At 55.2% G+C, this 20,071-nt stretch overlaps 1 protein-coding gene across 4 annotated transcripts; it reads left to right on the forward strand.

Moving 5' to 3' along the window:
* The first annotated feature begins 366 nt into the window (after positions 1-366).
* LOC311513510 (uncharacterized protein C8orf58 homolog) lies at positions 367-18,739 on the forward strand. Of its 4 annotated transcripts, XM_084615399.1 has the most exons (8): positions 368-616; positions 3,128-3,203; positions 8,120-8,799; positions 12,747-12,911; positions 13,310-13,508; positions 14,172-14,284; positions 15,010-15,128; positions 16,414-18,738. In XM_084615399.1, the coding sequence occupies exons 3-8, from the start codon at positions 8,242-8,244 to the stop codon at positions 16,514-16,516; spliced, it is 1,257 nt and encodes a 418-aa protein (XP_084471525.1). In that variant the 5' UTR covers positions 368-616; positions 3,128-3,203; positions 8,120-8,241; the 3' UTR covers positions 16,517-18,738. The 4 variants fall into 4 exon arrangements, with proteins under 4 accessions (XP_084471524.1, XP_084471522.1, XP_084471525.1 ...); XM_084615398.1 differs by lacking the exon at positions 3,128-3,203 and having other exon boundaries at positions 367-616; positions 17,705-18,739; XM_084615396.1 differs by lacking the exon at positions 3,128-3,203 and having other exon boundaries at positions 367-616.
* Positions 18,740-20,071: the final 1,332 nt, after the last annotated feature.

Raw genomic sequence — 20,071 nt, forward strand, 5'->3', positions numbered from 1 at the left:
TGAGGATCCGGGCCCAGATGGCTGTAGTACCCTCCCTCCTAAGCTGGGCTTTATACAAACCACCCCCTCTCCGTGCCCGTGGGGGATTAGCTCCCTCTGCCTCTCCTGGAGAGGGGATGGGACACCAGAGGTTTCGACAGCTTTATGACGAGTGATTTATTTCCCCGTTCACAAACCAAAGGAAGAGTTGCAGCAAAGCACACCGAGGGCTGGCTGGGCAGGACTCTTCCCTCCTGAGCCTTTGCCTAGGGCGTGAGCTAGAGATTTTCTCCGCACTCCCCTTCCAACCCCCCCGCTGCTCATCAACACGCCCCCCCCTTCACACCCCCTTCTCTCCGCCCCTCCGGCGGGGGGAGCCGTCCTCTGGGAGTGACCCAGCCCTGGCAGACCCCTCCCCGCAGACCGCGGCCAGGAGCCCACCGAGGGGGGCCGGGCTGGATCAGGCAGAGCGAGCGCCCGGAGCCTGCGGCACGCACCCGGGGCAGGGTTGGTGCCTGGCCGGTGCCAAGCGCACAAGCCCCGCGAGGGGACAAGCCGGAGCCGGTGTCCGCTCAGAGCTGCGGGGAGATGCTGAGGAGGCGGCGGGTCTTCGCCGTGGAGCCGCTCTGGAGCCGAGGTGAGCCCCCGGAGGGGTGGCTGTGGGTGGTAGCCGCGGAAGGGCTGGGGACGCCCTGGGCTCTCCGCTCCCTTTGCGCTCCGGGGCTGGGGCTGGTTCTGCGCCCCCCGGGCTCTCCCGTCCGTGCGCGCAGCTGGCCTAGGCGTTCCTGCGCCGCGGACAGGCGCTGAGCTTCCCCTGCCTGCAGCCGAGAACGGCCCCGGTTCTCCCCCAGACCTCCCCCTCTCCACCGGGCGCTCTCTTCTTCCCCGCGCCTCGCAGGGGGTCTCTGTGTCCCCTTGTGTCTACGCCCAAATGCGCCCTGGTGGTAGGGAGTGAGTCTGCTCCTGGGTCCGTGGGGTGGGGGGCTCCCTGCGCCCTGCTGCGGTTCCTGTTTCCCAGACTTTCCCTTGGCCCAAGTCGCCCCTAGGACAGGCCCTTGTTTCTGGGCGCCTTAGGGAAGGTTCCTGCTCTGGGTGCCTTGATGGGTGTCCCATTTCTGGGGAGCTCGCTGCTCTGTGTGGGGCCTACACGCACCCTAGGGCGCTCCCTGCTCCCTAATAGGTGTTAGTAGGCTTTGGATTTGTTTGCCATTTGGGCTCTATGCGATCCAGCCCAGGCAAACAAACTGCCCCAAGGCCCAATGCTCCGCACTGCAGCTCCCGCCCTTTGAGGGAAGGGGCGAAGCGAACTTGCACCGGGATGGGCTCCCTCACTTCTGACCTCCCCAGCACAGGGGACTCCTGGGCTCGTGCCCTTCTGGAAGGGGCTTCCGGAACGCCAGTAGGTGCCAGCCCTTTCTGCAGGAGCTCCCTTGGAGGGGGGATGGATGTAGCTACAGCACACAGACCGTGCTTCCTTCTGCGGTTCACTCCCTCCTGGGCTGCAGGTCTCCAGGGTCAGCCCTGACCATGGCTCCGGTCAGCGGTTTAGCCCACAGCAGGTGTGGCTCCATTGGGCGAGTGCACAACTCTCATGCTTCCCTTTTCCACACCAGAATCCCCTGTTACACAGAAGCATGTTGGGGACCCCGCCAGCCAGCCATACGGACAAGGAGCGTAGCTGGGGACCTCTGGAGCAGAGAGGGTACCTGCTCTTTGCACTGACTGGGCTGCTGTTCTTGATACCTGATGTCAAACATGGCCATGTCTGTAGTGCAGCCACTATCCAACCTGCTGGTGAAACCGGTTTTCTGAACCAGTTTGGCTGTGTGCTGGTGTGGACCTGGCTGAGCAGTGGAGACTCAAACCAGCCCCTGTCTGTGGCTTTGTCTGTCCCACCAGGACTGCTGCCCTCCAGTGGAGATCACAGCAGAGTCCCATGAGGAGCAATAACACTTGTTCTGCTCTGTGATTGAGTCCCAGAACAATTCCAGTGGGGCTCAGTCTTTGGGTGTGGGGTTTCCAGCAGGGGTCTTGGAGCCAGGATTCTTGGGTTGTGTTCCTGGTTCTTCCAGTGACTTGCTGTTTGACATGAGGGGGTGGGGGTGTCGGTCAGTCTCCCCTCTGAGCCTAGCTCTGAGTTCAGCCCTGCCCTGTTTCCCCTGTATTATTTTGAACCCCATTTCCTCTTCCAGACTGGAGAAGGGGACTCCTCAGAGGGGTGGGAAAGACACAGCCGTGCAGGGAATGGGGTTAGGATGCAGGAGAGAGGGAACCAAAAACCATTCACAGCGAGAAGCCAGCAGTGAGTGGGGGCTGTGTACATGCCACACCTATGTCCAAGTGGAGGTGTGCCATGGACAGCTGGCTCAGCTACATGTTGGAAGAGGCTAGCTGGTTTGGGATTGGTGATGGAACAAGGAGACTTTCAGCTCTGGTTTCTGGGATCAAATCCAGCTCAGATCAATAGTAACCGAAAGCCCCAGTTCAGCTACCAGTAGCCACAGCCGCAGACTAAGGCGAAGAACTGAGCAGGCCGTCCATGCAGGCTGAACTCCCTTGGAAGGGGGTTCCTCTTGGTCAGCACTGAGGTATGTTGGCAGCGTGGACATGTGGAGAGGGCTTACACACCGGTTACTGGTGCTGTGCCTGTCCTGGGAATAAGGAAGTTGGCAGGGCTGCACTAGCATGAACATTAAATATGAGCATTAAATACACGTGCGCACGAGACTGGGAGGGTGGTAAGAGGCCCCATGTATCTGTTATAATCTGTTCCCTCTGGTCTTTCCTTGTAAAACTACCTTGTGTGTGTACATTCCACCTTGAAACTGGAGGTGGAGTTAACAGTCCCTGCGGGCTGATGGAAATATTTGGGAATTACTGGAATTGGTATAAAAATGTCCCTGCAAGGTGTGTTTTGGCCATTAATTGCAAAGTTGTTGTTTAAAGGAAATGGGGAATGCTGCAGATTTAACTGCTGCCTATCTGATTGGGCATTAATCTGCCTTCCAGTCCTACATGCATCTGCCTTTTGGTAGCATGTGCTGTTTAGGTATCTGTCTTGTCTTGCTTAAAACCAATAGGCTATTGATACTCTGCAATGTATGGTATGAATGAAATCTTGGTCTTGTGCCACTTCTGTTTTGGTCAGGATACTTCCTGGAGTGTGAGGCAAATGTGGTCTAGTGGACCGAGCATGAAGCCAGAGTCCAGGAATTCATGAGTTGGTGCGTGACCTTGGGCAAGTTACTTAACCTTTCTAGTATCTCTCTTTTTTTACATGGGTATGCGCTTAGCTGAGCTGACTCACACCACCTTGTGAGTCAATTATTGGTGACGGTTCATACATAGCTCTGGCACAGCCAGATGCATCTTCAAAGCAAACTATTGCAGTAGGATTGTTGCTGTATGATTAAATGCATAAAGCACTAGCTGAGATGCTGTCTCATAATGGGGGGCAAACAATAGATGATGTGGTTGTGTTGGATAGTCTGTGTGTCCAGGCGTGGCCCTACATCTTGGTCTCCAGACACAAATCCCGTCTTCCCTGCCTGGGAGGATAAATCAGCCCAACGCAGGGCTCTCCGGAAGGGAGAGATGCCCTCCCATAAGACCAACCCTGCCAGCCACTGAGGTCCCCGAATCTGGGCTCTGACTCATTCTTTCTCCAGCAGGGATGGAAAAGGGCCTTCCGTTGGCTGACACAGCCCATGCCCGACCCATACCATGACATGCGCTTGACCACAGCCAGCTCCTACGTTTCACACTTAGGTGTCAATAAAGCTAGGTATCTAAATCAATGTTTAGGGCTTGTCCACATGGGGTGTTGTCCATTTCCAATATATCCGGAATTGAGTTAATTTGGCATAAATCTGTCCATACATGAAGCTAATCCAGAATAGTTAATCAGATTTAAATTCATACCCTTCCTTCGTCCAGTTTAGCTTTCATGTGTAGACAAACCCTGAGTGATCTAACCCATTTTTCAGACGTTCTGAGCACCTGCAGTGGAAGCAGGGAGCTTGCCAGTTCTGGAAGATCCAGTCACTTACTCAGGGTCCGAACTGTTGATCTAACTTTGTAGCTTTGTGGATGCTCAAGTTTGAAATGTTGGTGTCTGTGTGGTTGTGTCTTTCCACTTCCTCGGTCCAGATTTAAGATTTGTTCTTAGTTCATAGGAATCGTAAGAGTAATCTTTTGCTTAAGGAAGGAGCTGAAATAAGGGAATTGGGGGAGCTTTGCTTGTTAAAACATCTCTGGCTGTTGTGTGTGGTTAAGGAGAGGTGCGTGAAATAAACTGGTGTCCTAGTAGAAGCGCGGTCGGGAAAGTAACTGAAATACTTTCCTCGTGGATTGTTTTTTCTAAATGGACAACCTACCTTCAATTCTCAATGGCTGAGGGACAATCTTCACTCATTGCTATATTTGCTTTCCACAACCAACTCTCTGTTTTACTTTTCATGAGTGATGTACCCGAATGCTTGGCTGCTAATATCTAAACTGTATTCTTAAATTTATTCACCTACATTTGGTCATTGCTGATTATGCACTGTATGTATCTTATGACTTTAAAAACAAACGTTGTATTTGTGGATAATCTAAGCACTACACCCAGATGTACAGACACTCTTTACTTAACCTGTGTACTGTATCATTTTTTAACACTGGCTTTAATAAAACTTTTAAATCTGAAATCCATGTGGCTGGTTGGTTGCCCCAAAGCCACTCTTGAGCCCTAAACCACCATATTGGCCCATGCTTGGGGTCAGTGGAAAGGTTTCTTAACGGATAGCTAGATCGTAGTCCATCTGGAGGGCTTCCTCCCTTGTGGCACCTGGGGGCATGTGCAACTGCTATCACTTGTGACTCAAAGCCTAGATCCACCTGTCTGGCAGCGTGGGAATGAAAGCTTGTCTGTCTTGTCTTGGAGGATCTGCTTTCTGGGCCCCTCCCCCTACTTCCTGACACTTTCACACTGGGGGTTTTGGGCACCTGCGATGGGAGGAGATGTGGGATTGCAATCTCCGAGTGAGTCTTGCTGGTTACACTGGGTGCAATTATGTCCGGTATTGCAAGGTGATGGCAGATGCATTCCTGCCTGTGTCTCACATAGATAAGCAGTTGACCCAGCTATCTCACTGCTGGGCCCTCCCCAGGCTATGCAGCATCCATAGATTGGGGAACTGAGCCCAGCCCTGCTGCATAGATAAGTGTAAGCTGTCTTTGGCCTCTAATGTTCCCAGGATGCCAGAGAGGTGGAGAGGGATGGTGTTGGTTTCTAGAAACATTCGCGCATGCCGTGGTAAGGGTCAGGCATGGCGCTGTGCTGAACCCAGTGTGGGGCATGGGCTGTGTCAGCCAATGGAAGGCCCTTTTCCATCCTTGCTGGAGAGAGAATGAGTCAGAGGCCAGATTCGGGGACCTTAGTGGCTGGCAGGGTTGGTCTTATGGGAGGGCATCCCTCCCTTCCTGAGAGCCCTGCTTCGGGCTGACTTACCCTCGCAGGCAGGGATGACGGGATTTGCCTCCTTGTGGAACCTGTTAACGCTGCTGTGAATCGTGCTAAGACAGAAAATATCATTGCCTCTATATAAATCCATGGTACACCCACACCTTGAATACTGCGTGCAGATGTGGTCGCCCCATCTCAAAAAAGATATATTGGAATTGGAAAATGTTCAGAAAAGGGCAACCAAAATGATTAGGGGTATGGAACAGCTTCCGTGTGAGGAGAGATTAATAAGACTGGGAGTTTTTAGCTTGGAAAAGAGGTGACTAAGGGGGGATATGATCGAGGCCTATAAAATCATGAGTGGTGTAGAGGAAGTAAATAAGGACATGTTATTTACTCCTTCTCATAAATACAAGAACAAGGGGACACCAAATGAAATTAATAGGTAGCAGGTTTAAAACAAACACAAGAAAGTATTTTTTTTCACGCAGCACACTGTCAACCTCTGGAACTCCTTGCCAGAGGGTGTTGTGAAAGCCAATACTATTACACGGTTCAAAAGGGAGCTAGATAGCCATTGATGAAGCAATCCTCCATGAATCTATTAGCCAGGATGGGCAGGGATGGTGTCCCTAGCCTCTGTTTGCCAGAAGCTGGGATTGGGTGACAGGGCATGGATCACTTGATGATAACCTGTCTGTTCGTTCGCTTTGAGGCACCTGCCATTGGCCACTGTCGGAGGACAGGAGGATACTTGGCTTGATGGACCTTTGGTCTGACCCAGTATGGCCGTTCCTATGTTCTTTCCTCCTGGCCTCCACAGGATGGTGCTGGGCTCTGTGTTGCTGGCGGGTCTGTTCCCTCTGGCTTCCCTGATCAGGCTGGGGTATGTTGTCCCTAGTCGGTATCCCTAATAGCTGTGGGGAGGATGACGTGTGTGTGCTGGTGGTGAGGGAAGTATAGAAACAGGGCTCTTAAATCCTGGTGCCTGCCGAGAGCGTGAGGAGTGGGGCAGGGAGACCTGCGTGGAGCTGGGAAGTTATCCCTCCACGCAGCAGGGCTCTGGTGCCCAACTGAAAGCACTACCTGTGCCCTCGTGCCAGCTCCCTTGCCCGGGCTGGGACACACTTTACCCGCTCATGGAGTGACGTGGTGAGAGTGGTGGTTTCAGCGAAGCCCTGGCTCGCTCAGGGCCGAGGAATGCGGTTTGGGCCTGGCGCCAGGAAGGAGCTGTTTACAAAGCACCTCAGCAATGCGTTGCACAAAGGACCTGGGATCTGGGTCGGGCCCCAGGGGATGTTTCCAGGGAGACTTGGGATGCGCTGGGCTGTCAGATGCAGGCTTGGCAATGGGCTGCAAAATGCAGATTGAATCCACCCGTGGGGTGTAAGAACTTGAGGTCAAAGGATCCCAGTTCCTAACCCAGCCGCCAGGGGAGGGCTGGGGTCACCGTGTAGAGAGATGGATTCAGCTTCCAGGGAGATGGCGAGTGACCCTCTCTGAGCTGCCCTTGCAGAAACTAGATCAGACCTCTGTGTTCTGCGGCCAGGGGCAGGGCAGGATCCGTCCCTGCTGTCCACTCCAGTCACAAATGCCCCAAACACCAGCAGCTCCCATCCCTCTTGGAGAGGGTCCGCGTTTCCTGATAACGCTTGTGCCTCTCGGTCACCTCCCCCAGGTATTTGTAGACAGTTACTGTGTCCTCTACCCCTAATGCACACGCCTCCCAGAGCTTCATGGAGGGTTGTGCTCTAGCTTGGAGCTCCCAGGCCAGGGGAAAGGAGCGTGACGCAGGGCAGCTTGGCCGAGTGGCGCATTCAGTCCCTACGCCTGGGTTTCCCTGGGAGGCTGGAAACCCGGGGGATGGGTGGGGGATGGAGGAGGGGGAGCCTTGTGTCTTCACAGTGGTGTGTTTCTCTATATCCAGCAGTCCCAAATTATTCAGCAGAGGGCTGGGACTGGAAGTGCATTGGCGGAGCTGGGCGGGAGGCCCAGAAATGGACTAACAGTGTGGGGGGGCGGTACCTGGGGTGCATCAGCAGAGCTGGAACGGGGAACCCAGAGCTGGAAGATGAGGTGTCTCAGTAAAGCCAGGTGGGAAGAGCAGGGCAGAGCTGGAGTCCGTCGGCAGAGTCGTGGGAGCGCACCGGGCTGGAATAGCTGGGGAGCCGTGGGCCAGGACTGAGGCGCTGGCAAAGCTGTGGGTCAGGATTCGCAGCGTGGGGTGGGGGGGACTTGCACATGGCTGACCGACTGGTTCTGGGTAGAATGATGCTTTCAGTGAGCGCTAGATTGACATATACCTCGTAAAAGGAGGGGAGGGGAGGAGGACTGCAGTGGCTGGCCCCTGATGTCCTAAGGACTACACAGATGCACGTGCTTGTCTTTACCCTTTGCACAAACTTCCATGGTGAACTCTCCCGCCCCCTTCCCCCCATGCTCTCTGCAGCATTTCTCCCTGAAATGCCCCGCCCCCCTGAATCACCAGGAGCTGGGTTGTTCTCCTTGGTATGCACATGGAGCAATAAGGGATAGGCATGGGGCAGGGAAGAAGGCTGGAGTTGGGGAGGGCTTGCCGGCTGGGCAGGTACCATATTCAAATGGCCACAGGTAAGGAGAGGACAGGGCTGCGGTTCTCTGGAGGAGGGAGAGAGACAGCCTCTCTGACAATGCATCTCTCTTGCCTCGCAGATGGCGCACAGAAGCCCTGGGAGAGCTGCGTGGTGCTAACCTCGGCCAGCATCTACCGCAAGCTGCAGGAAGCCTCTGGAAAGAGCACGGATCCTGCTCCCGAGCCACAGCGGGGCAGCAGAATGAGCGGTGAGCTGGGTTTATGGGACCAGGCCGGGTCACCGACGGAGCCTGACCTCCCCCAGCAGCTGGGCCTCTTCCCGAAGAGCGGGCGGCTCCTCAAGTCGGAGTCTGAGGACTCTGGGGTGGAGATGGCCGGCAACGAGAACTCGCCCTCCACCCCACTGGGCTCAGAGAGCAGCTTCTCCCTGGACTGTCTTGATGGCTTCCAGCCCTCCACCGCAGACTCTGCTGCCAGCGACCCAGAGGAGGGCTGCCCCGAAGCAGAGGGGCCAGAGGAGCCAGAGCCTCTCCGGGAGCGGGCCTACCTCCGGAACCTGTCGGTCAGCAAGAAGCTGGCCCAGGTGATGCAGCGCTCCGGGAAGCTCCATGCGCCCAGCCGCTCTCCCAAGCCACTCGGCCGGAAGAGCCTGAACCTGGTGGACTTGGAGCTGTTGGCTTCCTACGGCTTGCAGGAGCTGAGCGGTCAAGGTGGGGCTGCAGAGGGGCACAGCCAAGCCCTCTCCGGCCGCCGGAGCCTAGAGGAACAGAGCACTGAGTCCTGTGGGGAGGAAGTGGAGGTGAGTGCCAGGAATGGGCTTCCTTGTGGTTCAACAGGGGCTAGCCAGGGTGGAGAAGAGGGACAGCTTTCCCCCTCCTTCCCAAGATCTGTTGCAACTGGACTGACTTCCAGCAGGTGTGGCCTCCTCTCTGGGGCCGAAGGGTTAAGAGACGCCGTGGCTCAGCATGGAGCGGCGTCCTCATGCCGATGCCCTAGCGTAAAGGTAGCAGCAGCTGAAAAACAGCTCCTTGGGGCCCTGGGCGACATGGTCTGGGCACAGGCACTGCTGCGAGGAAGCCCGCGTGCTCTCTCCCCTGCACTGGGGGCAGGGAAGACGGGATGGCCGTCACCCCCCCTCCCTCGCCCATCTTGCCGCAGGGAGGGCGGGGCGGTTTCAGATAGGGAAACGCTCCACATTTCCATCCCATGACACAAGCGCGTGTAAGTGCCTCTGATTAGATTGCGGTGTCGTCACCGCTCCTGTGATGACTAAGCCGGGATGCTCCAAGTGGCGTGGGCAGAAGCTGGGCTGGTTGTCAGTAGAACTGAGCCAATAACTGACTTTCCAGTTTGCTGGCAGTTCGAAGAGTTGGAAAAAACATAGGGTCAAAGGGAGGTTTGGTTTTGATGTCAAGGTTTTTTATTTTTGAAACTAAATGGAAGGAAATTTCAGGGAAAAAAAGTCGGTTTGAATCAAGAGACAAGGAGGGGGAGTTAACATCTTTTATTGGGCCAACTTCTGTTGGTGAGAGAGACAAGTTCTGACCTCTGTAGAGCTCGTCTTCAAGCTTGAAAGCTCCTCTCTTGCCCCAACGGAAATTGGTCCAATAAAAAATATTAGCTCCCCCACCTTGCCTGCCGGTGTCTCCCCTGTCCTGGGACCCACGTGGCTTCAGCAACACAGCAAAACAATTTTCATTTGAATCATTTTGACTTGTTGGTTTGGAATTTTGTGGTCCGTCTCCCCATCCGTTGTGTTCCCTGCGGCCCCCTCTCCCACCCCACAAAAAATCACCACCACCCCCGCCCCCACACACCCCAATTCAGGGAGCTGTCTCGGAGTTGCTGAACCTGCATGCTCCACCAGAAATCAAGTTTTGGCCAGCTGTAGTCATGAGGTTTCACCCGGCTCTGATGTAAGAGTGTCCTGGTGATTCCTGACCTGAGATGCAGTACCCTCTGGTCACGTGACCTCGGTTCTCTTTGGCATAGGGGCAGTACCAGCTCCCCCAGGATGGCAGGGCCCTGCAGCGCTAGCCTGTGGGTCACTGAAAGGGAATTTGCTGGGATCCTGTCTGCTCCTGTTGTCCCCCCAGCTGCTTTGCTGATGCACCTGTCCCTCTCCAGAGCACTCATTCCGATGCCATGTGCTGGTCCATGCAGCGTGACTTGCTTGGTGCATGCTTGCAATGGCTCGTTAGGGCTATTGCTAGTGAGCTGAGGGATAGAGCTCTTAGGCCTTACATCTGTGCCTGGCTCTGCTGGGTTAGTGGCGGTGTGGGACGAGGCTGGCTGGTCCCATCTCCTCTCACTCCCTCCAGGTGGGTTGGATCCTCCTTTGCCCCTTAGAGGTCCCAGGTTGTCTGTGGGGCCTGCCCACTGGACAGAGCCCTCTGTGGATGCTGTAGTCCCTCGCCCGGCATGTGCTAATAGACAGTGGCACGTTGGGGTCATCCCCTGCACTGACTGCCAGGGTGAGGGGCAGCTCCTACAGGCTAGGTCGGGGTGGCTGTGGGGCCGGGAGCTTGCGGCAGCACTAGAGAGGAAGTTTCGATGCTTGGCCTGAAGCTCTTTATAGCTTTTGATAACCCGTAACTCTCCTGGGAGATCCCGTAACTCTGCTATGGATGAGGAAACTGAGGCCCAGAGAGCCAAAGCAACATGCCCAAGGTCTGTAGAAGAGGAATGGAACTTAGGACTCCCAGTCCCTGGCTCTGTCCCCTAGGTGGTGGGGGAGAGTGAATCGCCCATCAGCAAAGAGCTTAGGAGAGGACGGGAGGAAAATATTTCTGTGGGTGCACAGAAAGGAGTTCCCTCTGCTGTGAGCAGGCAAGGTAGGGCGTTGTGATGTGAAGAGCGGCTTGGCAGGCAGCCCATCGCAGCTGGAGAGGGGCAGGAATGCTGTGGGCGAGGGCCTTCCTCTCCTGAGCCAGGAGCCTTAGCCGTGTAGAGCTGCCACTCAATGAGACCCACCCACCCTTGGGCTTCGAGGGGCCGGGAGACCACTAGGCCGAGCGGACGAGATCCGGCATTGCCAGATGGAGCAGCCCTCCTGCCGGAACTCCTCCATTCTCTTCTCCCCTTTGCTCTGTGGGGCAGCTCTCCAGCCCCCTGCTAAGTAGTTCCCCATGCAGGAGTGGCTCCATTCAATGCCTGCCCAGCCTGAGACCCCCCACTTCCAGCAGCTGAGACTATCCAGTGTCTGGGACCAGTGGTTGCCTTCCAGGGACTGGGCGACCGGCATGGGGGTTGGGACACAAGGAGGCTGGGTAGATACGGAGAGGCCCATTGTCTCCCCGCAACCCTTTGGACTCGAAGCATAGGATCTGTGGGGGTCGTCTGGGCTTCCCTGTCTGGGTTGGTCACTGGCCGGAGCTCTGGCCTGTCACCTGGCGACCCCAAAGCTCAGGGCTGCAGGATCGATTCCAGGGGTTGGTCCAAGGGCCAGAGGCCAATGGCAGGGTACAGGTGCCATGCGGACAGATAGGTGCTGGACCCAGTGACCTGAGATGGGATTGCCTGGCTGAGAAGGGCTGTTGGGTGGGGAAAGGGCTGCTGCTTCCCATCGGCATAACAGGGGGCTTGTACTCCCAGCTGGTGTGGCAGCAGGCAGGGCACTGCTGTGAGGGAAGTTCACAACCTCCCCAGCCAGCAAAGGAGGGCAGTGACCTGAGGGAATGTAACCTTCATAAGGCCCCAACCCCAATTACACAGTGACGTGTTTAACCACCCTCTGAACGCAACCTGTCCTCTGCTGCGATGTGTCTGTCCACGGCTCTGTCCCTCCCCAGTGCAGTGCATCTGTCTGCTGCTCCATGCCTCCCTGCTGGGAACGGGGAGGAGGTGTAAGGCTTGGGTGTCCCTGTAGGTCCCGGAGCGATGGAGCTGGCAGAGTCCAGCCCCTGCAGCTTGGCGCCTTGCTTTTGCTCTTAGAACTGAATAAGCCCTGAGCCCCACCTCCTCTTGGATTGTCCTTGGCATAGATCTGATTCCCCACCACCCCAAAAAACAAAACAAAAAAACCCAACAAACAACTCACTCTGCCTGTGTGAGCAGCGGGATGGAGCCAGCCTGCATCAGGCATAATTGGAGATGCCCTAGTTTCATAATCTGGTTTAACCCCCTTAAGCTGCTGCTATCTCTCTAGCTTCCTCTCCAGAGCGTGTGGGGCTGGGGAAGTGCCAGCAGTCGGGGGGGCTACAGAGGATGGATGTGGGGGAGGAGGAAATCTGCCTCCTCTCTAGCTAGGAGCTTCACTCTGCCTCGGCCCACTCCTCAAGGGTGTGGCGTGGCGTGTTCACAGCACAGACCTTGACGCTAACACGGTGGGAGAGGCTGGAGGTGGCTGCATAAGTAATTCGCATTGGTGCGGTTCCTGGGGAGGCCAGTGTGGGATCTGGGAGCCAGGAACTGATGCAGGGGGTAATTGCAGTCTGAACACAGCCCCTGTTGGGAAGAATCTGATCTGTCCTGTCCGGGTCCCACCATGGAGATCGTCCCCAGCTGTGTGTTTCCAGTGAGCTCCCCCTGGGATGGGTCCCCCTGTAGGGAATAGCCCCTCCAAGGACCTCTCCCGAGGATACTGCATTTGTTTTTGGACACCTTGACCCCTTGCAAGACGTTGACAAACTTGGGAGGAGCAACAAGTGCTGCCCTGGCTGGAGTAACTGAGAGCTGCAGGGCGTGCCCTGTCCCCCACGCTGCTCCGTGTCCGTGCCTGATGCTCTGTGCGGTGTGATCCCCCAGGTGCGGAGAGACCCCTCTTTAACCCTGCCGGGCCAGGGCCTGCGCTACCTGGAGCACGTCTGCCTGATGCTGGAGAAGATTGCCCAACTGCAGCAGGCCAACCTGCAGCTCCAGCAGCAGCAGAAGGCGATGGAGAGCCAGCTGTGGGGCCAGCAGGCTGAGAACGTAAGGCTGGCTGTGCGGGGGGCACAGGGGGTGAGTGTGGCTAGGAACCAGGGTGGGAGTGCAATGGCCAGGTCTTTCCATTCCTTAAGGAAGGAGGAAGGGAGGATGCAGCTGCTTGTCCAGTGGTGCAGCACCCCTTTCTGGGGGATACACCTTGCAGTGTGATCCCCTTGGAGGAAGGTGGGGTGTGTGTGTGGGGGGGTCCTCTGTCCTCTTAGATCTCCAGCCATGGTGGGGCTTCCTTAGATACTCTTGAGGAGCTGGGGGAGGTGGAAGGGGAAGGTGGGTCTTCCCTGGGCTCTGGGATTCCTCTCGCCATGAGGGTGGGAATGACTAGGGGTCTCCCCACCCCAGTCCCCACAGTAGCTTGTTTCACTCCATGCATCCTCTCTCCCTAGCAGGCGGTGCCCCCTGAGGAGAAGCCATGCAGAGCCCCAGAAGAGCGGGGACTGTCCGAGCCAGACCCAGCACCTGAGAGCAGGGCGGAGGTGGAAATGCAGGAAGAGGATTTGCCTCTGGACTCTTGGAGGCCCCACCACTTCAGGGCGCGCTCGGTCTCAGACACCGGGGTGCTCCAGGACCTGACCAGGAGCTCAGGTGAGTGAGCCCAGCTCGAATAGCAGCCCCAAGGCCCAATCCCTTCTCCTGCGTGTCCTGGCGGCTAGAAGCTCCTGACTTGTGCCAGAGTAGGAGGGTGGGGCGGAAGAACCCTGCCTATCCCTGCACCCCCAAAATTAATGAGACCCATGCTGTGCAAATCGAATGTCCTCGCTGGGGTGGCTCATTCCTTAGGGAAGGGGAAAAGGCTGCTGCTAAGAATTTCTCCTCCCTCCCGTGAATATGCCCCCACGCACCCAAACTTTCCGATCTGGCAGCAGCTCCCTCGGATTCCCCACTAGCCAGTTTTCTCCCTGTAGAGCATGCCCCGTGCCCCCTTGGGGCTGGGTGTGCTGTCCCCACTAGCCTGGGGAGAGCGAGATCCCTGACCAGGAAGTCTGTCTGTCTCCCATCCCCCCAGGCAAATGCCAAGCACAGGGTGTCTGGCATTAAAAAGGCCTGGGCTCTGAAATTAAGCTTGAGGAATGATGACTGAGGCTTTTCCCAGGTGGGTGTGCAACTCTGAGACCATTCAAGCAGGGAGTAATGACCCCAGGACTGGCCCTGGTGCTAGATGGCCTGAGTTCTCTCCGTGGGGTCGCATCTGGGCTGGTTGCTTTAACTCAGCGGATAATGAATGCCGATGCTGTCTCTTCTCTGCAGAGAACAAGCCGGTCTGCTCCAGGAAGACGGCAATGCACTGCGTCAGCTCACCCACCCTGCTGGATCAGCCGGACTCGGGAGCCCATACCCTACCGCCAAACATGAGACCCAGGGTAGGTTTAATGCCCTGTAGAGCAGGGACCAGTGGGAGAGGAGGGAGAAAAGAAGGATCCCCTACGAACTCCATGTGAATCCTCCTGATGCTGAGAAGACCCTGTACGTGCATCTACTTCTGGTGCCCTTCTTTGCCTGTGCTGGGCCAGCACTTACCCAGTGTGTCTAACTCTGTTTGCCAGAGGCTGGGAATGGGCTACAGGGGATGGATCACTTGATGATTCCCTGTTCTGTTCCTTCCCTCTGGGGCACCTCGCACTGGCCACTGTCGGAAGACGACACTGGGCTAGATGGACCTTTGGTCTGACCCAGCATGGCCGTCCTTATGTTCTGTCTCTCTGGGTGCTGCCTGCTAAGTTGTTCCCCAGGTGAGAGTAGCGCTGTGCAATGCCCGCCCAGCCTGAGACACCCCCCAGCCCCGCCCCTGCTTCCAGCAGCTGCAGGGGAAGTGGCTTTTTGGAAGTGCTTCCTGACAGCCAGCAGCTGAGACACTTGGTTCCCCATCCCCACCGCTCTACCCTGGAGAGGAGTTTGGGGTTCCTCTGCCCCTGCCAGAGGGAAAGCCCTTCTTTCTGCCCTGTCCACGTCTCCCGAGGGAGAGTTATCCCTGAGAACAAGGACTGGGTGTTTGGGTGCCAGGACTCTGGCTCGCCCCTACATGGCAGGAGAAGCTACTGCCCTCGCTCCTGCCTTCCCTCACCGCTGCCGTCTCTCTCCCTCTCAGAACGACCGCTCGCACTGGGGGAAAGTCAAAGTGCTGATCAACAGGATCACCAGGAAATCCATCCGGGCCAGCGAGCCCTCCCCGTTTGGGGAGTTGGCCGTCGACAGCAGACACTGTCGGTAAGGCTGCCCCAGCCTAGAGACTGAGTGGGGAAGAGAAGGCTGCTCCTTGTGAACAGACTGCTGGGAAAGCCCTGCAGGCCTTCACCCCAGCATGGGTACAGTCTGGGCAGGCTCCCCCTGGTGCCGCTCAGCCATCCTGGAGGGAGCCCAAGGTGGGGGGCAGTCTCCATGGCCCACTTGATCCTTGGCCTCTCTGCTGAGGATCCCAACAAGGGTCCCAGGTTGTCCTGTCTGTGATCAGAATTTAGAGATTCTAAGGCCAGAAGGGACCAGTCTGATACCAGTCTGACCGCCGGCCTAGCTCAGACCAGAATAATCTGTAGAGAAAATCTCTTTTAAAAAAAAATCCCATCTTGATTGGAGAAGTGTCAGTGCTGGAGAATCCACCACGGCCCTTGGTTAGTTGTTCCAACGGTTAATTACCCGCAAGGTTAAAAATGTACCCCTGATTTTCGGTCGGAATTTGTCTAGTTCCAACTTCCTCTGCTGGATGTCAAGAGCCCAGTATTAAATATTTGTTCCCCATGTTGGTACTTAGACTGTGATCACGTCACCCTTTCACATGCTCTTTAAGCGAAATACATGGAGCTCCCTGAGTCCGAGGCTAGAAGGCAGGCTTTCTCATCCTTTAGTTGTTCTCGGCTCTTCTCCGTACCCTCTCCAATTTACCTACATCCTTCTTGTGGGCGGGTGGCCCCTAGAACTTGTTTCACCCAGGCCACCAAGCCATCAGCAGGTGAGAGATCCCTCCTTGGGCACCAGCACCTCGGGACCTAGGGATGGGAGGCCCCATGTGCCTTTCCCCCCCAGGAGCGCCCCCTCCTGAGAGGCCTATATATGCTGCCTCCTCCTCCAGAAACCCTGTACTGGGCAGGTGCCAGCAACTGGGACCCCAGGAGCAGCAGCAGCTGCCTGGCAGAAGGAGCAATGCATGGGGCGTTCGTGGTCTGGGGTAACTGGGTGTGAGCCGAGTCCAGGGGGAAAAGGAAGTGAAATCACTGCCCCCTAGTGGTGCAGTGCCTCCCAAACCATCTGCCTTGGGAAGGGCAATGCAGCTGTCTCTCTGCAATGGGGGCTGAGGGAGAACAGAAGGGGATAGCTGTTTCTCCCTGCCTCGTGCCTCTTCCTGCTTGTGACTGGGTGGCAATGGATGGGCTGGGATCCACAGGGCCGTGGGTGTAATTTGCTGACTGACGTGGGATTTGACGGGGAGCACGTGCCCTGGCACGGGCGTATGGTGTCCCCAGCCTGATGTATTCCACCCCCTGCTCTTCCCTGGCAGTCTGGAAGCTTCACTGGAGAAACACGGTTCCCACCCCAGGAGGAGCTTCCTGCCAGCCCTGGGGGTGAAGAAACACCGCTCGAAAACCCTCTCTGTGCGCTGAGTGCCCCGAGGCCGCGGGAGCCTCTTGGAGACAGGAATGATTTAAAGCTGCTGAGGCTTCCCTGCCGTGAACGGGGGAGCAGTATACACTCTCCATGAAGGGTCCCCTTCATCCCCCTGCCCCCTCGACGCTGGTTTGGATTTCCCAGTCTCGCCCGCTTCGATGAGGTTGATGGGATTTCTGGCTCTTCTGTGGAAAAAGGAGGGCGGCGAGGGGCAAGTGTTGCTCTGCTTCTGTTCCTGTGGAGCTGTGACGTAGAAGCCAAGCAACCGTGGATCAAGCCTGCATAGACATCTGAACACTGGGGTGCACGCTCTCCCTATTAACCCCTCGTGGTGGGCATGCTTAGGATGCCCATTCCTCCATTGAGGCAGGTCCTCAAGGAAGCTGGGTGAGCCCCAGAAGGCCTCTGGTGTCTGTTTACACACACACTCTCACTCTCTTGCCCAGCATCTCCCCCGGGTATGTTTGTCTTTAGCAGGCTGGTTCTGAAATCTTGCTACTTCCTAGCTTGCAGCGTGCTGCTGCAGATGCTAGGAGGCGCTCCCGCTGCGCTGCTCGCTGACTCACTCCCATCACCTTCATCCTCCTGTGACTGCAGGCAGCTCCAAGGCTGCTCTTGGTATCCGGGTCTCAACGGTGGGTAACAAGGAGCCTTGACCACCGGGCCGCTCTCCCGCAGACCTTAACGGAACTACGGGGCTGACCTGTGTGCAACCGGAAGTCTCCCTTCCTCCTAAGGGGATGTCCATCCAAACTCCCGTTCTGTTCAGCCCCTGTGCGTCGGCTAGGATTCCAGTGCTGGGGTCTCTGCACAGCAGTGAGAAATCCCCGGCATTGTCGAACGTGAACGAACTCCTCTGACTGCTTAGTGGACCACTACTAGCACCTGGTCAATTTGTAAATGCACCAGTGTATTTGTATGTAATGTGTTTATATGGTCTGATGGAGAGAGGTGCTTATGGAGGCTGATGGATTCTTAGACACTTAACAAAAATAAATACCCACTGAGTTTTGCATCCTGATCGGTAAAGCGAGAGGTGGGGGCATCCTTCTCACGCTCCCATGCTACTGGGCAGTCAGTTGGCCAATGGGGGGGAGTCTGTGCGTGCAGGGCCTTTCTGCGTGATAGGACTCAGGAGTACGTGCGCCGTCCTGGCAGCTTGTTGGTATCTGTCTCCCATGCAGGAGTCCCAGGATCCTTCCCTCTCGCGCTCTGGCCTGTCCATATTGTGGCGATAACAGCTCGGCCTGAGAGACCAGTGCAGCATGAAGTACCACGTGCTGCTAGTCGGGCCGAGCCAGCCCCCCTTCTCGGGTAAGGGGAGAATTGATCACCCAGGGTCACCCTCATGACGGCTTCGTGATCTAGCCATGCTCTGGCTGCAGAGGAGTCTGCGTGGGAGCGGCACTGGGGACAAATCAGCAGTGTAGCGCAGTAGGGAGTAACACGTAGTGGAAAGGTAACCCTCTCCCCACCAACAGAGGTGAGCTAAAGAGCCAGGCTGCATGGAGGACATTACTCAGGCATCTCTTCAGAGGTGAAGACTAGTGCATGGAGCAGAACTGCAGAGGAATTGAGAGAAGATGCAACTGTGACCGTGCTCTTAATGCTGAATGCCCACATCGTCCAGGATCCAAGGATGTTGGGTACCTGGAGTAGGGTCATCCCCAGCACTGCCTCCTGCCCTGTACGTTCCTGTTGTTGCTTCTGTCACCTACTCACTCCCCTTTAGCATCACTGATACCTGTAAGTCCTGGTACTTAGCATTTATAGAGCACTTACCAGTGCTTTTCAGACATAAGAGCGGCCATACTGGGTCAGACCAAAGGTCCATCTAGCCCAATATCTTGTCTTCCGACAGTGGCCAATGCCAGGTGCCCCAGAGGGAATGAACAGAACAGGGAATCATCAAGCGATCCATCCCCTGTAGCCCATTCCCAGCTTCTGGCAAACAGAAGCTTGGAACACCATCCCTGCCCATCCTAGCTAATAGCCATTGATGGACCTACCCTCCATGAACTTATCTAGTTCTTTTTTTAACCGTGTTATAGTCTTGGCCTTCAGAACATCCTCTGGCAATGAGTTCCACGGGTTGACTGTGTGTTGTGTGAAAAAATACTTCCTTTTGTTTGTTTTAAACCCGCTGCCTATTGCTTTCATTTGGTGGCCCCTAGTTCTTGTGTTTTGAGGAGGAATAAATAACACTTTATTTACTTTCTCCACACCAGTCATGATTTTATAGACCTCTATCATATCCCCCCTTAGCCGTCTCTTTTCCAAGATGAAAAGTCCCAGTCTTATTAATCTCTCCTCATATGGAAGCTGTTCCGTACCCCTAATCATTTTTGTTTCCCTTTTCTGAACCTTTTTCAAGTCCAATATATCTTTTTTGAGATGGGGCAACCACATCTGCGTGCAGTATTCCGGATGTGGGCGTACCATGGATTTATATAGAAGCGATATGATATTTTCTGTCTTATCTATCCCTTTCTTCATGATTCCCAACATTCTGTTTGCTTTTTTGACTGCTGCTGCGCACTGAGCAGTTGTTTTCAGAGAACTATCCACAAGGACTCCTCTTGAGTGGTAACAGCTAGTTTAGACCCCATCATTTTACATGTATAGTTTGATTATTATATGTATAGTGAATGATGAAGCCTCCTGACCCACTGACCTGTACAAAAGTAACTGTAGCTGAGAGGCAGAGCAGAGAAGTGATAGAATGGAGAGGGTGAAAATGGAATTTGGTTCTTGTGCTCACATGATATATATCTACAGCAGCTGCTTGTGTGTGTGGACAGACCTACTATTTAAGGAGTCTGTTGGGATGTATGGACAGGGCAGAGACGAGGGGTTAACCTTCTTCTGGCCCCAGGAAAGGTCACAGCTTCCTCAAGTGCAGGGATCTGTAAGGTAGCTGAGCCAAGTCATGTGTGGGGAAATTAACGAATTCTATTCTCCCAGCATGAGCCATGGGGAGGTGGGAGTGTGTGGCAGGGAGAGTGGGTTGGAAGGTTCTTTTAATTTTTTTTAATTTTTGGTTTTTTTTGAGACAAAGACCTGGTTGGATTTGGGCCCTGTGTAAGAGCAGCTATTTTTCTACCCTGTTTTTCAATAATCAGTACTATGCAGTTGTGAAAACTCTGCCTACTCGCTGCTCTGACAGGCTTGTCTAAGGCTTGCGTCTGCATGAAGCTTAGCCGCCACTTCCAAAGTGAGCTAGGCCTACATCTGTAAGGAGCCTGGCTAGCGAGCACGTGCTGCATTTGGATAGAAGTGGCGCTGTTATCAGTTATGCTTTCTACTGAGGAACTGGGCTAGGGGCAAAGGGGAGAACCTATCCTGAACAAAAGTGGGGAAGGTTTTAAAATTAACCACATGATGGCAGTAACGTCTCCATTATAATCCTCCATGCAGCTCCCTGGAATAGATTTGTTGTTCGAGATGCACTCCATTTATTGCTCAACCTCCTGCACGGTGAAATGTTTATCTGTTTACACAGGGAAAGGATTTGGGGCGAATTAAATACTTGCTTAAAATAAGGCATAAAT

Source organism: Lepidochelys olivacea (assembly GCF_965140295.1).
Source record: "Lepidochelys olivacea isolate rLepOli2 genome assembly, chromosome: 26".
In the NCBI taxonomy this organism is placed as follows: Eukaryota; Metazoa; Chordata; order Testudines; family Cheloniidae; genus Lepidochelys; species Lepidochelys olivacea.

What these genes read in the sequence shown, in the direction of transcription:
- LOC311513510 (XM_084615396.1), top strand. Translation starts at nt 568, where the DNA reads ATGCTGAGGAGGCGGCGGGTCTTCGCCGTGGAGCCGCTCTGGAGCCGA. An exon ending in GGGGCCAGCAGGCTGAGAAC is followed by an intron (nt 12,912 to 13,309) that starts GTAAGGCTGGCT and finishes CTCTCTCCCTAG; the next exon opens with CAGGCGGTGCCCCCTGAGGA. An exon ending in GTCGACAGCAGACACTGTCG is followed by an intron (nt 15,129 to 16,413) that starts GTAAGGCTGCCC and finishes CTTCCCTGGCAG; the next exon opens with TCTGGAAGCTTCACTGGAGA.